The sequence below is a fragment of the Hemitrygon akajei genome, chromosome 6 (assembly GCF_048418815.1).
Source record: "Hemitrygon akajei chromosome 6, sHemAka1.3, whole genome shotgun sequence".
Taxonomy (NCBI): domain Eukaryota; kingdom Metazoa; phylum Chordata; class Chondrichthyes; order Myliobatiformes; family Dasyatidae; genus Hemitrygon; species Hemitrygon akajei.
The window spans coordinates 28721675-28743522 of NC_133129.1; the positions used below are offsets into that span (position 1 = coordinate 28721675).

The following is a 21848-nucleotide window of genomic DNA, read 5'->3' on the forward strand; positions in this document are numbered from 1 at the left end:
TGACGTAAACACACAAGCCACCACCGCGAGTCTTACCGGAAAGAGCTGCGTCCCTGTCCGCTCGAAACAAGGCGAGCCCATCCAGCTGTGTGGAGGCCTTGGACACTAGCAGGCCCTGTTAGGTTTCATAACTCCAAAAACACAAAACAAATTAAAAGAAAGAAATGTGAGCCTAGGAGAACATGCCATACTTTTACTTTTAGTGAGATGTGCCTACATGACATGGTAGCATCATGATGTATGCCATTTATGTACTTTTATATATAATCCATAATGCCTTATGTGAACAACGAAGAATGCTTAATCAAACAATATGTTTACAGTATTACTCAATACTACTGAAGTATTAAATGCAAAACAAGCCCCACAGGGGCTCGAGCTTAACATAAATTCTGTGGATAATGCATTTTGTTGCTGTTATAATAAAGTTTAGAAAACAAAAACAAAATAGGGGCAGGGAGACAAAGGTAAAAAAGAAAGGAAAATTAAAATAAAAGGCAATTTTTAGGACACGGCTCCTACAAGCAGTAGACAGACAGAATAAGAAACATTTTATGACTGGGTGCTGGGCAAGGAAGGCAATGTAGGTGATGCACCATCAATAAGTCGCTCTGAGACGTAGGAAGCGAGGTATCGGCTTTTATTGACTGGAAGAACGAACAACACTACATCCTGGGGAATGAGGCCGGGCAACAGGCCTCAGTCGCCTTTATACAGGGGTCTGTGGGAGGAGCCACAGGAGCAGTCAGCAGGGGTCTGTGGGAGGAGCCACAGGAGCAGTCCAGACAGGTATATGTAGTTCACCACAGTAGGTAAACAGGATGCTGAAGAAAACATTTGACGCTTTTGCCTTCTTTGGTCAGGGCACTGAGTATTGGAGTGGGGAAAAGTGTGCAGTTCTAATCACCCAGCTGAGGGAAAGATGTCATTAAGGGATACAAGAAGTGATTTATGAGGACCTAGAAGGGATGCAGAGGTTATTTACAAGGAAGTTGCCAGGAATGAAAGGTTTGCGTGACAAGGAAAGGCTGGATGGAGGTTATGAGGTTACCATATGGGCTAGGGTTTCCCATTCTGAGGTCGATGGACCATTCGGTTAGTGGTAAGAGTCCATGGTATAAGAAAGTTTGGGAACCCCTGCTGTAGAGGTATATAAAATCATGAGGAACATAGATAAGCTGGATGGTCACCGTCTTTTTCTGAAGGCAGGGAGTCCAAGACCAAGGGATGGAAGGTGAGAGCAGAAAGATTTAAGAGAGTCTGAGGGGAAAGTTGTTTACATGAGAGTGGTGGGTGGACAGAACAAGCTCCCAGAGGAAGTTGTAGAGGAAGGTATAAAAACAATATTTAAAAGATATTTGGACAGGTACATGGATAGAAAACGTTTAGAGGGGTACAGGCAAAATAGACTAACTCAGATAGACATTTTGGTTGGCATGAATGAATTGGGCCAAAGCACCTGTTTTTAAGCTGTTGTGACTCTGGTAATTGGGGAAAAGTCAAGAAAGTTAAACATCAAGAGAACGTTAGTCAATTATTGGTGAGTGCTGTAGTTATCGATTAATTTGTTTGATGGTGTTTTGATTTTCAACACTCATTGACCATAAAACTAAAAACCAGGTCATGAGAACATGGCCTGTATGTCCTTTGTAAGCTTGTTTCAGAAGAATCCCTTTAGAAAACCTTCATGAGGTTAATTAGAAAATATTTTAAACAAAAATTACTTAAATTTGAAATGATAAATTCCAGATGAATTAAAAATAAGCAACTTGATTTCACTGATTGATTTGGATTGGGGCAGGGGTGGTAACCTTTAACATCACACGAAAATGGACATAGAAAGGAAAAAATCCTTGGAACAGAAAAGGTTGTGAGGAGATCTGATAGAGGTGTATTGGGGCAGGCTGGTTTAGACAAGAAAGATAGAAGTTAATGCGTGAGCAGATAGGCCAAGGATAGTTCATACAGAGGGTGATGGGTATATGGAATGAACTGCTAAAAGAAGTGGTAAAGGCAGGTAAAATTACTATCTTCAAAAGACATGTGGACAGATACACGGTGGGTAAGATTAAGAGGGTAACAGGGCAAATGCAGGCATATGGGACTAGCTCAGAAGGCATCTTGAACAGCATAGGCAAGTGGGCTGAAGGGCCTTTTTCATGCTGTATAAATCAATGACTATAATTAGTGGGATGGGGTGCAGGGTGGCAGTACGTCTCTACTAAAGGAGGTGTAAGGCACTCCTTCCCTTCGCTAGCCGTCAGGTCACCCTTGGACACCTGCTTAGCCCCTCCAATCAGGGCCACGTGAAGTCATGGGAGCAGCAGCTGGTGCCTATCACATCCTGGTTATGCAACTAGTGACACCAGGCACAGAATTTCTGAAGAAGGTTGATAATAGTTGGGGTCACCCATCTTGTAAAGGCACTGGCCAGAAGAAGGCAATGGGAAACCACTTCTGTAGAAAAATTTGCCAAGAACTCTTCATGCAGTATGGTACATACTGATGATGATGGTGCTGCAGAAGTCCATGGTTTTCCTTCAAAACCCCAGGGAGCCAAGTTTGATTTTGACTTTGGGTGCTGAATAAGTAAATGACAAAAAGACTAGAAGGGATTTGATAACCATGTGAGCAAGAGTAGGTTGCAGGAAATGCGACACAGATCTAATTAGATTGTTGGGAGTTAGCGAAGGCTGAATGAGCAGATTGACCTTTTTGTATCATTGCAAGCCTTGAGTTTAAAATTTGGAGAAGATAAACAAGGGAGATGCAAGGATAAACATTTTAACTCATAGTGTGGTTAGAATCTGGAATTCAGTTTGTGGGGATTGTAAACAGTATAAATTAAGGCCTTTGAAAAAACTGACAGAAAGCAGGTCAATGAGGAAAAAATGGATGAGGAGATTGCTTTTCAATAATTTGACATAAACCCGTGCAGCCTCCTATGGACAATGGCGCCTGCTTTGTCCTCGAAAGCTGATGATGACATATGGCATGTGCTATCATTATTCATTTCAATGTAAACTTTCAGGATCACTTGCTGTTGCAGTTAGCTAGAAAATTCAATGTTTACAGGTTCAAGCAGCCAGCTGCTTTAGCAGCTTTAAAGAAAAGTTGCTTGTGAAAGTAAATTAGTACAAAATATAAAAACAGATAGCAAAATTTTTTTATAAATATAAGGTGTAAGAGGGTGGCTAATGTCAATGTAGGTCCCTTGGAAGACGAGAAGGGGAAATTGATATTGGGTGATAATGAAATGGCTGAGGCATTGAATGACTATTTTGTGTCGGTCTTCACTGTGGAGGATACGTGAGGTGGTATTGCAATGAGGTGAGCATCAATATGTTACAACCTTCCTTACTGAATTTAACAGAGCTGACGCAGGCCAATCAATATTAGGAGCAACACTACTTCATTATCTGCTTGGTAATAATTAAGTGAATAAATTAACCTTATCTTGGATTTCAGGCTCGTTCAAGTTTCACTTGCACTTATTTGGACATTCTTCCAACTCTTTAATCATGTGGAGTTAGCAACAAAGGCCTGTTTGGAAAGTTGATAGTTGTTGCAATGCAATTCGAGTAAATTCGAGACTTCTGTCCGAATGTCAGTGCTTATGTTTCATGCCTGTATAAAAAGCCATTGAAACCTACTCTCTGGAAAGTGACCTCTGAAGAATAAGAATATTCCTGGTCTTCTTATGATGTATAAGAGGCTTGACTTGATGAGATAAAGGAGACATTGGTAGAGCAGATGTGCTACCAGTGAGCATTGTGGGAGAGGTGGGGAGAAAACTACATCCTGCTTATGCCATCTTCACTTTCGATCATGTTGATCCCCTTAGGAACTTCTTAGCGTAAAATAGGTCATTGGCAGAGGGCTGCACATACTGCTGTGCACTGCACTAACGTGTGCTTATGTCTCATTGTAGCTTGGCCGAACTGGAGTTCTTTGAAATCGGCATGGAATAAACCCTGCTGCCAATGCGGATGCTCCCTTTCCTGTTGGTTTTGGTGATAGGCCGCTGAGTTCCAGTCCATTTTGGAGCCTCACAGCTGGACCCAGGTAAAATGCACTTGTTGATTTGGAGCTGAGCAAATTTTCAGCCTGTGAACATACACGTTGAAGTAGCAGTTAGAGGTACTGTCTCACAACTCCAGAGACTGGGTTCTGTCTGTGTGGAGCCTTCGTGTGTGTTTCCACCAGGTTGTCCTGTTTCCTCTAACATCCCAAAGATGGTTTGGTAAGTTAATTGGCAACTGTAAATTACCCCGTAGTGTAGGTAGGTGGCAAAAAGAATAAGAGAAAATAGCTGCAGGCTACCGACTATGAAGGAAGGTTAGTGGGACTGAGGGGATTGCTCTGCTATTAGATAGCATGATTTGATTGGCTGAATGGCTTCCTTATGTGTTACGACAAGTACCCAAATACTTGTTATGTTGAAGTTGTACAAGATGTTGGTGTGGCCTAATTTGGAGTATTGTGTGCAGTTTTGGTGACTGACCTACAGGAAAGATGTAAATAAAATTGAAAGAGCACAGAGGAAATGTATAAGGATGCTACCAGGACTAGAGGACCTGAGTTATAAGGAAAGATTGAATTGCTTAGGACTTTATTCAATGGTATGTAGAAGATTTGATAGAGGTATACAAAATGATGAGTGGTATAGATAGGGTAAGTGCAAGCAGGCTTTTTCCTCTGAGGTTGGATGGGTCTTGGGTTAAGGGTAAAAGATAAAAAGTTTAAGGGGAATATGAGGGGGAACTTCTTCATTCAGAGGGTTGTAAGAGTGTGGAATGAGCTGCTAGCACAAGTGGTTCTTCGAGCTTGATTTCAACATTTAAGAGAAGTTTGGATATGAAGATGGTGGTAGGGCTCTGGTCTGGGTATAGGCTGATTGAAGTAGGCAGTTTATATGGTTCGGCATGGACTAAATTGGCTGAAGGACCTGTTTCTGTGCTCTATGACTCTATGCAAAGTGTTTTGTCTTTGAGATTCTCCACCTTAAAAACAAACAGAAAATATCAGCATTACCCAACAGGTTGTTATGTGGAGTGAGAAAAAGAGTTGGTGTTTCATATCAGTAATCACTCGTCAGAATCTAGAAATCAAGCATGATTCAAGTTGCTGAGGAGATGGAGAGGTGGTAAGTCAAAGGAAGTATCTGCGTTGGAATGGATACTGTGAGAATGGCAGAAGCAGTGATGGTGCTGGCTGAGAAGGCAAAGGCTTATTTATCATCAATGATCTGCAAAGAAGATATGTGGATGGGAAGAGAATGAAGTAGAAGAAATAAACTGGTTGGCTGAATGGTGTATTTATGTGCCATGCGATTATATGACATAAAAAGGACACAAAAATGATCCCAAGACTGAAAGGGTTAATGCATGTGGAGCGTTTATTGGCTCTGGGTCTACACTCACTGGAATTTAGAAGAATGTGGGTGGGATGGATCTCAACTGAAACCAATCGAATAGAAAGTGGAATTTCTTTGGCCAGTTGGTGAATCTGTGAAATTCATTGCCACAGATAGCTCTGGAGGCCATTTCATTGGATATCTTTAAAGTGGAGGTTGATAGGTTCTTGATTAGTAAGACCATCAACGGTTATTGGGAGAAGATAGGGTTGAGAGGGATAATAAATCAGCCATGATGAATTGGCAATTGGCCTGATTCTGCTCCCATGTCTTATGATCATGTGGTCTTAACAGATGGACCTTTGAGATACAAAATACTCTCCCTCCTGCCTCTTCCCATTGGTCCGAGGGTACAAAACTCTGTACACAGTTTTTATCCCGCTGTTATAAGACTGTTGAACAGTACCCTAATACGATAAGGTGGAATCCTGGTCTCACAATCTACCTTGTTATGGCCTTGCATCTTATTGTGTACCTGTGGTGCTCTTTCTCTGTAACACCTTATAACTGTAATAAACTGTAATAAAATAACTAACACCTTATTTTGAATCCTGTTATTGTTTTGCCCTTCTGCTACCTCAATATACTGATGTGGTGAAATGATCTTTATGGATGGCATGCAAAGCAGACTTTTTCACTGTGCTTTTGTATATGTGATAATAATAAGTCAGTTTACCAATTTATTTTTTAAAGCTTGAAATAAAGCAAAAAGATAAATATTCAGCAGATTCATGCAGCATCTCGGGAGAGTGTAGAACAGTGTTTGTGGTGATACTTTAAAACGAACCAAAGCCACTCAGAGACTAAACACGGTACACTGTATGATACTGTACGACACGCTCCACAAATAACCAAATTCTAAAGTCAAAGAAAGTATGCGTGAAACTTTATTAAGAAACCAGCAAGATGAACAATCTTGTAAAGACAAAGATCTAATGAAACTAAATGAACCTAATGAAACTAGCGATGTAATGAAATACAAACAGGAGAAAATCTGCAGCTGCTGGAAATCAAGGTAATACATACAAAGTGCTGGAAGAACTCTGTAGGTCAGGCAGCATCTGTGGAAAAGAGTAAACAGTTGGCATGTATAATGAAATAAGCAGCCATAGCATTTTCAAACATAATTAAGCATTGGACATGTTAGTGTATTTAAACGTTAGTGGTCACTCTTTGGAGAACTTGAGCAACTTGGAACCATTGAGACCTGGCTGTCAGTTGCACCTCCTCAGCAAGGACAACAGCTGTTTGTTCAGGCAGGATGACTGGCAAAAGCAAGTTCAAGTTTATTATCATATGCATAATAAAGATATAAGTGGAATGAAAATTAGCCTTCTACAGTTGTAGCATAATACATTACAAACATAACAAACTCAAATTCCATAAACGTAAATGGACATAAAGTTTACATAACTTGCACTGGATAATAAAAAATAAAATAGGTGCAAGTTGAGGGAAATATACAGAACTTTTGCACAGTACTGTATTTGTCAACATGGAGGGGAGAGCAAGTTTATAAATCTGGTGGGAGCAGAGGATGTTGGGAATGGCGAGGGAGCAGTGCTGCGGGTGGGGTCTGGTACAGTTGGTAAAGAAGGAGTGCCAAGGGTGGAAGGTGGCACGGGTGTGCAGCCACACCCAGCCCTGAGACACCAGGAAAGTTCATGTGATTCCAAACAGTTGGTTTATTGACCATTACAGAATGTCTCTCTCATGCTTCCCACTTCCTCCTCTCTCTCTTCCCCTTTTCTCAGTGATGATTTCCATCTCCCCGCTCCTTCCCACTCTCAGTCCACAAGAGACCCATGTCAGAATCAGATTTATCATCACCCACATGAGTCAAGAAATTTGCTTTTTCTGTGGCAGCAGTACAGGTTGGTTCAAGAACTTGATGGCAAGAGGGAAGAAGCTGTTGTTGAACTTTGAGTTGTGAGTCGTCAGGCTCCTGAACTTTCTGCCTGATGGCAGCAATGAGAAGAAGGAATGGTCAGGACGTTGAAGTTCCTTGATGAAATATGTTGCTTTCCTGAGACATTGCTTGTTGTAGATGTTCTCAATGGTGGAGAGAGCTGTGCCCTTGATGGAAATGGCTGAGCCCTCCAATCTGTGTAGGCTCTTAAGCACAAGGGATTCCGCAAATGCTGGAAATCTTGAGCAATGCACACAAACCGCTGGAGGAGCTCAGCAGGTCAGGCAGCATCTATGAATAAACAATCAATGTCTTGGGCTGAGACCCTTCATCAGGACTATGTATATGTAGCCTCATGTGTTCCTGTGAATTGGAGTTTCTTTACCAGGTCGCGATGCAGCCAGTCAGAATGCTTTCACTGTAAATCTGTGGAAGTTTGTCAAGAGACTTCAATGACATGCTGAATCTCCTTAAACCTCTAAGACTTTAAAGTCATTGGCCCATCTTCTTCATAGTTGCAGCTACATGCTGGGCCTAGGGTAGATCCCAGTGAAGTGGCAGGGATGTGAGCATAAGAGTTTTGCAACAAATCGTGAGTGACTCTCTCTCTGAAGAGCTGACACCTGAGCCGGAGGTTATGGACACAAGAAACTGGGTGGGGGGGGGGGGGGAGCGGAGTCAACTGTAGGCTACCTGGCTTCCCAAGCCTTACGTAAAGATTTTTACTCCTCATGTATATGAAGGAAGTAAGTAATAAAGTCAATTCAATTCAATCCAATCCAATCAATTCAATGTGATCATGACTGATCATATTGAGGGCTCATGTCATAGTTTTGTATGGGTGGATTCCTGCACCACTAATTTGGTTAAATTTTTTGAGGAGGTAACTAAAATGATTGAAGGCAGGACAGTAGATGTTGTCTATATGGACTTCAGTAAGGCTTATTACAAGGTTTCACGTGGTAGGCTGGTCCAGAAGGTTAAGATATACAGGACCCAAGATGAATTAATTTAATCCAAACTGTTTTTGCAAAGGGTGGTAATGTTTCTGATTGCCAGTCCAATGGAATTTAATCCCAACAAGTGAGAGATGATGCATTTTGGGAAGTCAAATAGGAGCCAAACATGTACGTTAAATGGTAGGGCAATGAAGAACGTTGATGAACAGGGAGAAGTTCAGGTTCAAGACTAAGGTTCCCTGAAAGTGGCAACATGGGTAGAGAGGATGTTGAAGATATATGACTTATTGCCATCATTGGTTGGGGACTGGAATGTCGAAGCTGGGATGCTGCTTCCCTGCACCACTATATATCACCTGGATAGGAAGATAACCTTTACAAAAGAGGTTGTGAGCTGTGACTACTCAGATGCTGAACATATTTTATTTTTATACAGCTGCCAGTGGATATATGGAACCAGCTGCCAGAGGCAGTGATTGAAGCAGGTACATTATAGACATACGTTGAAGAATTGTGTTGGACAGGTTATTGGACAACAAGAGTTTAGCCTGCATGGCATTCCCAACCTGAGGTCCAGGGACCCATTGTCTAGTGGTGTTGGTCTGTGGCTTTAAAAAAAAGTGTTGGGAACTCCTGTTTGAGAGAGATATATAAACCAAGTAGTGGGAAATGGTATTAGCTTGAATATACATCTTGGTCAGCATGGACATGTGTGGGCTGAAGGGCCTTTTCTGTTCTGTACAACTCTGTGGCTCTATGTTTCAGAATGTGCAGGAACCAAGCGTCTGGGTGGGTAACTAAAGCTGAGGCAAGGGATCATTAACAATCTTGTTGAATGGTGACTCAGGCTTGAGAATTCGCCCGACCTACTCTTCTTCAGATTCCCTATATTCTTCAGGACCAGAAAGAAAATTGCTGGACAAGTTATAGAGTTATAGAGCACTACAACACAGAAACAGGCTCTTCAGCCCATCTAGTCTGTGCCAAACTGTAAGTCTGGCTAATTGCACCTGGACCATACTCCTCCCCTCCACATATTTTCCCTAACTCTTGTGTGTTGCAATTGAATCCACGTCCACCATGTCCGCTGGCAGCATCCTTTGAGTGAAGAAGTTATCCCTCAGGTTCCCCTTAAATATTTCTCCTTTCACCCTTAAGTTATCCTATGCTTGTTCAGATAACAGGGAGCTTCTACACATTTATATGCCAGGCACAGATCAGTTAAATCCATATGAAAATTTTAAAAATCTGGCTTTTAAGTTATAATTACTACTGATCTTTGACATTTTCACTTCATGTAAAGCATTTATAAACTGCAATTTATTTGCAGAAATGTGATTTGACGGATGCTGAGAGATCTTAATGGTTCATTTTTAAATGAACTTTATAGTACAGATTTTTAATGTGTCATTCAGAGCCCAATTTATCTTTTTAATGTTGGATGGCCAATTATATCAGAGAAATCTGATGGAGTATATCTTCTTGTCCTTTATAAGTGGTTTTGTAGGCATTTGCAGTCGAGTTGGAGTCATATGACCAGGCAGAGATGCTGAAAGGAAGACGGGTAGCTTACAGAACTGATATACTATTATGTGTGTGAGGGGAGAGAGAGAGAGAGTGAGAGTGTGAGAAAATGAGAGAGAGAGTGCGTGAGAGAGTGTGAAAGAGTGCATGTGTAAACAGAGTGGGAGAGAGTGAGAGCGTGTGAGAGTGAGAGTGTGTGAGGCAGAGTGGGAGGGAGTGAGAGAGTGAGAGTGCATGTGTGAGGAGAGAGAGTGTGTGAGGCAGAGTGGGGGAGAGTCAGTGAGTGAGGATAGAATGTCTGAGGCTGAGTGGGAGAGAAAGAGTGTGAGAGAGTGTGAGGAGAGAGTGTGTGAGGCAGAGTGGGGGAGAGTGAATGAGTGTGTGAGAGAGTGTGAGGATAGAGAGAGTGTGTGAGGCAGAGTAGGGGAGAGTGAGTGAGTGTGTGAGAGAGTGTGAGGAGAGAGAGAGTGTGAGGCAGAGTGGGAGAGAGTGAGTGAGTGTGAGAGAGTGTGAGGGAGAGTGAGTGAGTGTGAGAGTGCACGTGTGAGGAGAGAGAGAGTGTGAGGGAGAGTGAGTGAGTGTGTGAGAGAGTGTGAGGAGAGAGAGAGTGTGAGGCAGAGTGGGAGAGAGTGAGTGAGTGTGAGAGAGTGTGAGGGAGAGTGAGTGAGTGTGAGAGTGCACGTGTGAGGAGAGAGAGAGTGTGAGGGAGAGTGAGTGAGTGTGAGAGTGCACGTGTGAGGAGAGAGAGAGTCCACTAAAAAAAAACAAGAGTGTGTCTCAGGAAACACAAGAAAAATTATTTAAATAAAGAAACCTTCAGTTGCTAGGCTACTGACAGTGCTTTTCTCCAAGCAGCGTGACTGGCATTGGCTCTATTTCTGGATCATCCCTTAGTAAAGGCTGTGCTGCTTAATGGTCAGCTTGGATCAGGGTGAGGGGTAATAGGAGGAGGTACTCCTGCTCCCTGAGGCTGCTGTTCTCCTGGGGCAAATGGATCCTGAAATTGATGCTGGAATCCTCAAGTGGTTCTCGGAAAGCAATGCAGAGGTTAAGGTAGGAATGCTATTTTCTTAGGAAATAGATTACTGCACTGCACAACTGTGGTCATACTGTAACTCATAGCTCGATTTTGGCCTAATTTGGAAATGGCGAGGGAAAAAAAGCAAAATTTAGATACTTAAAAGGTAACGTTTCAAAGATCACCTTTTGTGAAGGGAATTTGTATACTATAAGCACAGTGCATTACACATGCACACAAACCGACTGCAGGAGACTGGGATTGAAAGATCCTTTGATTTTTTTTGTCTCCTCCTACAGTATCTCCATGGCAACCCAAGATCTGCTTTTAGCACAGATTGTGTAAACGCAATGGTTTCGAATTTGTTCAGGATTCCTGTTCAACGACCCCAAAATAAAAGCTGCTGACCAGCCAAAAGCTGCGACTATAATATTATGATTTATGTATTATAATCTCCAGATCTGAGCCTTTTAATGAAAGTGCTGTTCTGAGAAACACACAAGAAAAGCACGGTGAAATATTCAGCTGTGTTTTGCCCTCTTTCTGTTTGGAATTGTTATTTTTAGTCGCAGCTCTGCACCCTCCCTCTTCTTAGCGTCTGGCAAGCGAGGAGCTGATGTGTCTTGTCCTGTGTACGACAACGGGATTCTCGTTTGAAGCCTGCTGTTGATCAGTGATCTGACATCCCTGTTGTGATCTGTCACATATGAAAGAAAAGATATACCAAAGGATTCCATGGATGGTTAGAGCAGCGAAAATCACAGTGAACCTCGCATTTGCAATGCACAAATGGCAAAAATAATTCAGTCTGCTTAACTTATTATTTAGTTCCTTTGTTCCTATTTAAACATCATCCTTACTGTTGCTCCCTAAACAAAGCATTATTCGTAATGATGGGGAGGAAATGTCTATGGTGGTGAATTTGAGCAATAGGTGTATAGTGGGCGTAGGGTTCTAACTGTATTGCAGGTTGAATATCTGCTGTTTCCTTCACAGTGTAAAGAAACAGCATTTCAACTAATCCCTTTTCATACCTAAAGCATCCTACCTTTGCAATAATCTGCAAAATCCCTATAAGTTGTAGGAGTCACATAAGTCGTTCAACCCAACTCAAGTTTTCTTTGAGTCCTGCAGGTTTTGCAGGAGTTGGTGTTTATACTTGCTCTGCCGTTTTCACTGCTTTCACTGGAGTTAAATGAGAGAGAAAAGCTCTGTACCCTCCCCTTCCCGCATACCCTCACCTTTGCCCTCACCTTCATGCCCCCCTCCTCCTCACCCCCTCCCTTACCCACACCCTGTCACACTCACCCTCCCCTCCCCCAGCTCTCCCCCACCCTCTCACCCCACCCCATCTCACCCTGTCACTCCCCCTCATGCACTCCCACTCGCCTCACACCCATCCCCTCCCTGTCACCCCTCATCCTTCCCTTCCCCAGACCCCTCAATCCTCACTCTCTCACCCCCCTCATCTTCACTTTCCCACCTTATGTCCTTCCCCCTCATGGCTTCGCCCTCTCACCATCTCACACCCACTCTCTCACCCTCTCTCTCTCACTCATGCCTTCACCCACCCGGTCACTCTCCCCCTCCCCTCACACTCATCCACACTTGTCTTCAATCTTCCCCCTTCATTTCCTTCCCCAATTTCTCTCACCCTCTCACCCTCCACTTTCCTCCTCCCTCTGTCTCCCTCTTCATCTCCCTCTCCTCCTTTCTATTTCACTCTTCTTCCTCCCAACTTTCTGAATTTTGCATCTCATCCCCTCTCCCCTCTGCCCTCTCCGCTCTGCCCTCTCCCTCCTCCCCTCCTTCCCCTCAGTTGTAATTGGTGTGATACTTTACAACACCATAGACTGTGTATACTTTAAGCAAAAGTTGATAGGTTATTGATCAGTAAGGGAGTCAGAGGAAACAGGGGGAAGTCAGGAGAATGGGATTGAGAGGGGAAATAAATCAGCCATGATCATATGGCAGTGTGGACTCGATGAACCGAATGGCTCCAATATCTATGGTCGATATTCTTCCCACTCACCTGGTCTCTCCAATCACCTGCCTGTATGTACTGTTTCTCCCTCTCCCCCACCTTCTTATTCTGGCCCTTCCCCTTTCCCTTCCAGTCCTGATGAGGGGTCTTGGCCCGAAATGTTGATTACTTACTCCTTTTCGTAGCTATTGTCTGACCTGCTGAGCTCCTCCCATATTTTGTGTGTGTTTCTCTGGATTTCCAGCATCTGTAGAAACTCTTGGGTTCATATATCGGGTTGTTGAACTTTCATCAGAACAGCAAAAGTTTAGAGATGAACGGCAGAGGACAGTGAGAAGGGTGGAGCAAGAGGAAGGGTCTGTAATAAAGATAATTTACGCATTAATGTATATTAAGTAGAAATTTATCATTCAAAACCATTCTCATTCAGAATTGTGTTTGGTTCCCCACTTTTGAAATTCATTTTCATTGATAATATAGAATCAAATTTTGGGACTATATCATATGACTACAGTTCTTCATGTTGGTTTAGTGCAAACAACTAAAGGTGACAGCAGGCTCCAGACTGTGACCAGTTAACCTACGGTAATTCAGCTGAGCTTTTTTTAATGGACAGTGCAGTTGGCGACTGGATGTGAGATCAGGTCTCGACAGTTCTCTGTTTCTGACAAAACTGCTGGTTTTACAGGGTGCAAGTGAAGAATCATTGCTGCGGCTCACTCTGAAAGTGCGGCCTGAACAGTGGAGGATCCCAATTTCGGCAGCAGAATAGAATGTGAAGTCTTCTATATAAAGCAGCTCACATTACTGAGAGGGAGGAAGTACTAAGCAAAAGTATCTTTGCATGGAGAGATGCCTATCTATCTGTGTTCAGGAAGGCATCGCTGTATGTCTATGGATCCACATCAGAAGCACGGTAGTGTAGCACGTAGTGAAATGCTTTACAGCATCAGCTGTAAGATGGCAGTTCAATTCCCGCTGTGTCTGTAAGGAGTTTTCTCCGTTCTCTCTGTCCTCCAGGTGGTCTGAACCCCTCCCACATTCCAAAGACATATGGCTTATAATTAGTAAGTTGTGGGCATGCTATGTTGGCGCTGGAAACATGGCGGCACTTGTGGCCTGTCCCCAGCGCATCTTGAATTGTCTTGGTCGTTGAGGCAAATGATGCATTTCACTGTACATTTTGTTGTTTCGATGTCCATTGACAAATAAAGCAAATCTTTACATTCACTAAAATGTCCACGGATCCATTTTCAGTAAAGTGACTGTGTTCATCTATGGATTCATGTTCAGTACGGTGACAATGTCTGTCTATGCATCGACATTTAATACAGTGACAGTGTTCAGTAGGGTGATTGCCAATGGATTCACATTCAGTGAAGTGAGAGTGTCTATGGATCTGTTTTCAGTAGAATGACTGTGCCTGTCTATGGACACTGGTTCAGTATGTTGACTGTGTCTGTCTGTGATCTACTGTTCAGTAAGGTGACGTGTCTATCTATGGATCTGTGTTTAGAAAGGGAACAATGTCTATGTATTGATATTCAGTAAGATAACAATGTCTATCCATGGATCTTTATGTACCTCATATTGAGGACTGAGAATGAGTCTTGTGATTAAAGTTCCCTGGAACTTTAGGCAGAACTAATATAAGAATACAAGAATAATGGTAGTCAGTCAGTTAATCATCTATTGTTAAAATGCAATAAAGAGAGCTGTACCTGCAATATTCTCGAAATAGAAATGCATTAGCCAGGAGTGGATGAATACAGTCTGTGTTATGGAATTCTATTCTCAGCACTGAGTTGCTAATTTGAATAAAGAAATTTCTGTTTGAAATTACAGCAAAAATACTCTATCTCTTTCTCCTTATCCTCTATTCTATTTCATAGAATTGTGGAAAATTATGACACAAATAGGCCATTTGGCCTATTATCTCCATGCTTGACAAAATTAATCTTGGGTTAATTTTAGCTTCCAGTTAGTAGTACCAAAGGATACAGCACTTAATGGTGCTTGTTCAGGTTTGTGAACATAGAACAGTACAGTGAAGTACAGGCCCTTCGGCCCACAGTGTTTTAACCCACTCCAAGATCAATCTAGCTTTTCCATCTCATATTCTGTCCATTTTCTTTCATCCACATGCCTATCTAAGAGTCTCATGAGTGTCCCAAATGTATCTGCCTCTAACACTACCCCTGGCAGTGTGTTCCATGCACCTACTGCCCTCTGTGTAAAAAAACAACAACACACTACCTCAGACAAACCCCCCCTATACTTTTCCCCAGTCACCTTATTCCTTATTTAGGTGTGGCAAGGGTTTCTGCCTCCAATTGTTTTCAGGTACTGAGCAACCTTGGCTTCACCCTATCAATGATATTCCCTTTGTCCTCTCCATCCCTCTTCCACCTTCCCTGCAACTCACAACTAACATTTTTTTTCTGTCTTACTCAGTTTTGACAAAAACAAGTCCTGGACATGAATGTTTAATTTTTCCTTGTCCACAAAGGCCGCCTGATCCAGATATTTTAATGTTTTTGTTTCAGATTTTCAGCATCTGCAGATTTTTAAGAAAATTGAGTGCAAATATGTTGATTAGGCACTGAAATACTGTGTGAGGTGTTTCAAATCTCAGTGATTTCCAGGTTTCATGAGGGAGACTCTGTCTACAAGGAGGAAGAGGAATATGAATATGTATTCAGGCTGGCATAATATTAGAAACAATTACCTCTTGGTGGCCATTGATATCTGCTTAGTTCTCCAGTACTACTTGCCACTGCTCTATGCTCAGATTGTTTGGTTGTTGCAGGATCACCTTGTTGGATTTCCAGGCCATGTGAGAAAACCGCAGTGTCATTTGCCAAATCAGTACCCACCACCAGAAGTTGTCAACTATTATCCAAAATATCTGACATAGTTCCAGTCTTTTCTTATGCCTATAGTCAGTGATTTAAGAACAAAATGCAATTTGGAAGAAAATTTTGATTTTCTGTCTGGGAGAGTGAGTCCAAAATCACTTTTGTTGTCAATTTAATTCTCTTTAATATTCTATCCTTGACCTCCTACACTGTGCAATTCATTGCCACAGGCGACTGTGGAGGACAAGTTATTTGGGATATTTAAAGCGGAGTTTGATAGCTTTTGATTAGTGAGGGTGTTAAAGGTAATGGGGAGAAGGCAGGAGAAAGGGGTTGAAAAGGAAAATAAATCAGCCATGACAGAATGGTGGAGCAGGGTTCATGGGCCGAATGGCCTAGTTCTGCTTCTATGACTTTTGGTCTGATGGTCTTAACATGGGAATCTTATGCTCACAGGTGAAGATGTCGCAGGTTAAACAAGTCGGACTTCTGGCCGCCGGCTGTCAACCGTGGAACAAAGATGTCTGTGTTGCCAGTGGAGACAGATTTGCTTATTGTGCTACACTGGCTATTTATGTTTACCAGGTAAGTCAAACACTAGGGCTAAACAGAATAGGAAAGGTTCTGGAGCATTCTGACGTGATAGCCTGGTGTAGTCTTCATCCTATGTACAGTATCTCCCCATATGGGCATTTCCCTTCCTGCTTCTCCTTCCCCAGCGTCTGAGAGGCCACTCAGTTCAGAGGAAGCAGGAACGTGTTTGTCAGAATCAGAATTAGGTTTATTGTCACTGTTTTGTATGATGTGAAATTTTGTTGTTTTGCAGTAGCATTATAGTGCAGAGATGTAAAGTACTTCTCCAGTTTGTTGTCCGTGAGACTTAAGGTCAAATGCAGATGGGAGAAAATTTTGAAGGACGCCTTTTACTCTGGAAGGATGAGTTCAAACTTACTGTTGCCTGTGAATTTAATTATCTTTAATTTTCTGTCCTTCTCCTCCATTGTTCCAATGAAGATCAAAACAGACTAAAAGGAACAATTTACACAAAATGCTGGTGGAACACAGCAGGCCAGGCAGCTTCTCCCTATAGATGCTGCCTGGCCTGCTGTGTTCCACCAGCATTTTGTGTGTGTTGTTTGAATATCCAGCATCTGCAGATTTTCTCGTGTTTGCTCTTTAAAAGGAACAGTTCCTCACTGGGCACATTTCAGACAATGGACCTTGATGTTGAGTTCAGCAAGTATAGATAAGAATCATAGACCACTGCAGCACAGAAAGAAGCCCTTCAGCCCATCTAGTGCATGCCAGCTTCGTCTTCTGCCTAGTTCCATCTATCTACATGTGGACCATAACCCTCTTATCCATGTATCAATCCAAGCATTTCTTAAATATTACAATTAAATCCACCTCCACCACTTCAGCTGGCAGATTGTTCAACACTTGCACCATCCTTTCTGTCAGTCATTGTGCATTAGTTTTTCATTGATTCTATTGCATATCTTTGTTCTACTGTGAATGCTTACAAGGAAGTGGATCTCTGGGTAGCATATTGTACCATCTCTTAATTTTGATAATAAATTTACTTTGAACTTTGAACGTTTGAAAAAGTAATACAAATATTTTATATTAAGTGTAAGTTCTTCATCACTGACTGTCAGTCGCTCTGATCCTGGTGCAAAGAAACCTTCAGTGCTATAACATAGTCATATAATGATAAAGAGTCAGTGACTCACAAATCACCTCCATTAGTTATTCCCGATATGGAACAACTGCTAGTGTTAAAATGTTCTGAGAATCATTGTCCCAAAGTCACCATTTCCTATGCGTTGCAAGAATATAAATAAAGTCTTGTGACTGGAAATGAGTAATTCCTGAATCAGAACCAGAATCATGTTTATTATCACTGATATGTTCAAAGGTTCATTTTATTTGTCAAAATCCAATTGTTGAAAGAAAAGACATCACCCCCCCACACTCGCAGAAAAGAACAGCTATAATAGCATCAAACCCCCAATCCCTCTGTCTCACACACAAAAGAACTAACAAATTGCCCTTACAGAGAGAAACCAACAAGACCATTAGACCCCAAATCATTGAGTGTTTGGCTTCAGGCTCCTGTACCTCCTCCCCGATGGTAGTAATGAGAAGATAGTCAACTGGTTCCTCAACACCACCTCTTTAGACAAGGAGCATAGCAGTGTCTCCACTTCCTGAGGAGATTGAGGTGAGCAAGTCTCCCCGACCCCATTCTATCCATGTTCTACCAGAGCACCACCGAGACGGTCCTGACACCATCTAGTATGGGAATTGTGAGCCATCTGTCTGCAAGACCTTGCAATGGATTTTGAGGACTGGTAAGAGATTCAGCATTGCAAAGGACCCCTCCCATCCATCCCACAATCTCTTTGACCTTCTACCATCAAGCAGACGGTACTGCAGTATAAGAACAAGAACTGGGTAGCAGCTTCCTCCCCCAGGCTATGAGACTTCTGAACACTCTACTACCACCCAATTCATATTACATAATGCAGTATCAGAGGCATTTGTATATTTAAATGTCAAATATGCACTAATGGACATATTAATATCCATTAATATGGACACTATTACAGAAACTTTAGCATTATTTGTTCATATTATTGTGTTAATGTTATTTTATGTGCTGTTTGTGATATATATGTACTGTGTTTTGCACCTTGGTCCCAGATGAATGTTGTTTCATTTAGCTGTGTTCATGTGTACAATTGAATGACAGTAAACTTGAACTTGAAGAGGACATGTTCTGGTTGGTGGGTGTCCTCAATTATAATGCCACCTCTTTTGGGGAATTGCCTTTTGAAGATGTCCTCATGGTGGGGAGGCTAGTGCCCATGGTCCGAGATTACAACCCTCTACAGCTCCTTTCCATTCCTGTGCAGTAGCTATTCCATACCAGATGGTGCTGCAGACAGTCAGAATGCTCTCCACAGTACATCGAGAGAAATTTGCTAGAGTCTTTGGTGACATACCAAATCTCCTCAAAGTTTGAATGAAATATATCTGCTGGTGTGCCTTCTTCAGTATCGCGCCAATATGTCGGACCCAGGATAGAACTGCAGAGATGTTGACACCCTTTCCACTGCTGATCCCCTGATAAGAAGTGGTATGTGTTCTCTCAAATTCTCCTTCCCGAAGTCCACAATCAATACCTTGGTTTTACTGACATTGGGCGCAAGGTTGTTGTTGGGTCGACCACTCACTCGTGTATGCCTCCTAGTCCCCAGCTGTTGGTTTAATTGGTAAGCTGCATTCTTGTTCTTGGTGCTGTGAAACGCTGTCGCAGGAAAGCAGTATCCACCATCCAGGACATTCCCACAATCTATGGACCCACTTCCAAGGACTCGTCAACTCATGCTCTCAGTATTTATTTATTGCTTGCTTGCTTGCTTATTTATTTATTTATTATTACTTTTTTCTTTTAGTATTTGCACACTTTGTTGTCTTTTGCACACTGTTAATGCCAAAGTTGATTCATTGACTCTGTTATGGTTTTTATTCTATGAATTTATTGAGCATGCCTGCAAGAAAACGGTCTCAGAGTTATATACGATGCCATACATGAACCTTAATAATAAATTTACTTTGAACTTTGGCAACTGGAATAATTGACACACAGTGACTGATTCTGGCCTTCTCAGCCTTAGTTATTTAGTAGAGATATGTGGGTATCCTTATAGAGTTGATTAAACTGTTGGGAAGCTTTATTACCCTATTGCATTTTTTAAGAAAATTCACGCTAAGTCCAAACTTTGCATTTATCTGTGTGCTCACTGCGTTCTCTGTTAAACCTAACAACATGAAAGGGTGAGATGTCAGTGATTAATTATTCTCTGTAAAAAATTGTTTCTAATTTTGGTTTGTTGATGATTCAGCTCGATCACAGGTACAATGAATTCAAGCTCCATTCGATCATGTCCGAGCACAAGAAGACTATCACAGCCATCTCTTGGTGCCCGCACAGCCCCGACACCTTTGCCAGTGCTAGTGCAGACAACCTCGTCATTATTTGGAATGTGGCAGAACACAAGGTGGTAGCGAGACTGGACAACACCAAAGGTACCAGATGAAATATTCACACTTCTGCATGAAAATCAATTAAAAAACACTGCAGGTGCTAGAAAAGGGAAGTAAAAACAAAAAACAAATTGCTGGAGACACTTAGCAGATAGATATGATTTGCAGAAAGAGAAACCGAGTTGACCCTTCGGGTTTAAGGTACTTCCATCAGAACTGCGAAAGAGAGTTTTCAGCAGCAGGGAAGATGGGGAAGGAATGAGTAACGACAAAGGAATTTCTCATGATGAAGTGCAATGGGTTATTGAATTAAATGGTGAAAGGTTTGGATAGAGTGGACATAGAGAGGATGTTCCCTATGATAAGGGAGTCTAGGACCAAAGGGCACTGCCTCAGAGTAGAAGGACATCTTTTTAGAACAGAGGAATTTCTTTAGGTAGAGAGTGGTGAATCTGTGGGATTCATTGCTAGAGACTGGTATGGATGCCGAGTCATTGTGTATATCTAAAGTGAAGGTTGATAAGTTTTTCATGGTCCTGTAGTGTAATAAGACATAGGAACAGAATTAGGTCATTTGGCCCATTGAATCTGTTCCTCCATTTCATCATGACTGATCCAATTCCATCTGAACCCCATTCTCATGCCTTCTCCCCATTAACCGTTCACACCCTGACTATCAAGAATCCCTGTCAGCCTCTGCCTTAAGTACACCTAATGAACTGGCCTCCACAGCCAGGAGTGTGTGTAAGGCTGTCATAAGTCATGAGGAGAAGGTAGGAGAGTGGGTTTGAGAGGAATGATTGAATGATGGAGCAGACTCAATGGGACTGATGCACCATCAATAACTCTCTGAGACGTAAAGGCGAGATATCGGCTTTTATTGACTGGAAGAAAGAACAAGCAGTAGTTGACCACCATACTACATCCTGGAGACAGAGGGCAGGGCTCAGGCCTCAATCGCCTTTATACCGGGGTCTGTGGGAGGAGCCGCAGGAGCAGTCAGCAGGGGGTCTGTGGGAGGAGCCACAGGAGCAGTCAGCAGGGGGTCTGTGGGAGGAGCCACAGGAGCAGTCAGCAGGGTCTGTGGGTGGAGCCACAGGAGCAGTCAGCGGGGGTCTGTGGGAGGAGCCACAGGAGCAGTCAGCAGGGGGGAGGAGCCACAGGAGCAGTCAGCAGGGGTCAGTGGGAGGAGCCACAGGAGCAGTCAGCAGGGGTCTGTGGGAGGAGCCACAGGAGCAGTCAGCAGGGGTCTGTGGGAGGAGCCACAGGAGCAGTCAGCAGGGGTCAGTGGGAGGAGCCACAGGAGCAGTCAGCAGGGGTCTGTGGGAGGAGCCACAGGAGCAGTCAGCAGGGTCTGTGGGAGGAGCCACAGGAGCAGTCAGCAGGGGTCTGTGGGAGGAGCCACAGGAGCAGTCAGCAGGGTCTGTGGGAGGAGCCACAGGAGCAGTCAGCAGGGGTCAGTGGGAGGAGCCACAGGAGCAGTCAGCAGGGGTCTGTGGGAGGAGCCACAGGAGCAGTCAGCAGGGGTCTGTGGGAGGAGCCACAGGAGCAGTCAGCAGGGGTCAGTGGGAGGAGCCACAGGAGCAGTCAGCAGGGGGTCTGTGGGAGGAGCCACAGGAGCAGTCAGCAGGGGTCTGTGGGAGGAGCCACAGGAGCAGTCAGCAGGGGTCTGTGGGAGGAGCCACAGAAGCAGTCAGCGGGGTCAGTGGGAGGAGCCACAGGAGCAGTCAGACAGGGGTCTGTGGGAGGAGCCACAGGAGCAGTCAGCAGGGGTCAGTGGGAGGAGTCAGCAGGGGGTCTGTGGGAGGAGCCACAGGAGCAGTCAGCGGGGGTCTGTGGGAGGAGCCACAGGAGCTGTCAGCAGGGGGGCGTGTCCAGACAGGTATATGTAGTTCACCACAGGGACACATGTCTGCTCCTATGTCTCATGGACTTACATAAATAGTAATAATAATTGAAAAATATGAATTACAGTTAAATATAAATTAATAGTTAAATAAGTAGTGCAAAAATAGAAATAAAAAAAGTAATCAGCTAGTGTTCATGAGTTCAATGTTCATTCAGAAATCAGACACAATTGCATGGGGTGTTTTCATGACCACTTGGGCCTCAATTTCATACCTCATC

At 43.1% G+C, this 21848-nt stretch overlaps 1 protein-coding gene across 1 annotated transcript in view; it reads left to right on the forward strand.

Annotated features, from left to right (window-relative positions):
- Positions 1-21848, forward strand: part of wdr17 (WD repeat domain 17) — a 169303-nt gene that overhangs the window by 17452 nt on the left and 130003 nt on the right. Inside the window, exons 3-6 of the mRNA XM_073048033.1 lie at positions 3932-4065; positions 10664-10861; positions 16125-16253; positions 19580-19763. Coding sequence (XP_072904134.1) covers positions 10799-10861; positions 16125-16253; positions 19580-19763 — 376 coding nt within the window. The 5' untranslated portion in view covers positions 3932-4065; positions 10664-10798. The remainder of the gene's footprint in view (positions 1-3931; positions 4066-10663; positions 10862-16124; positions 16254-19579; positions 19764-21848) is intronic.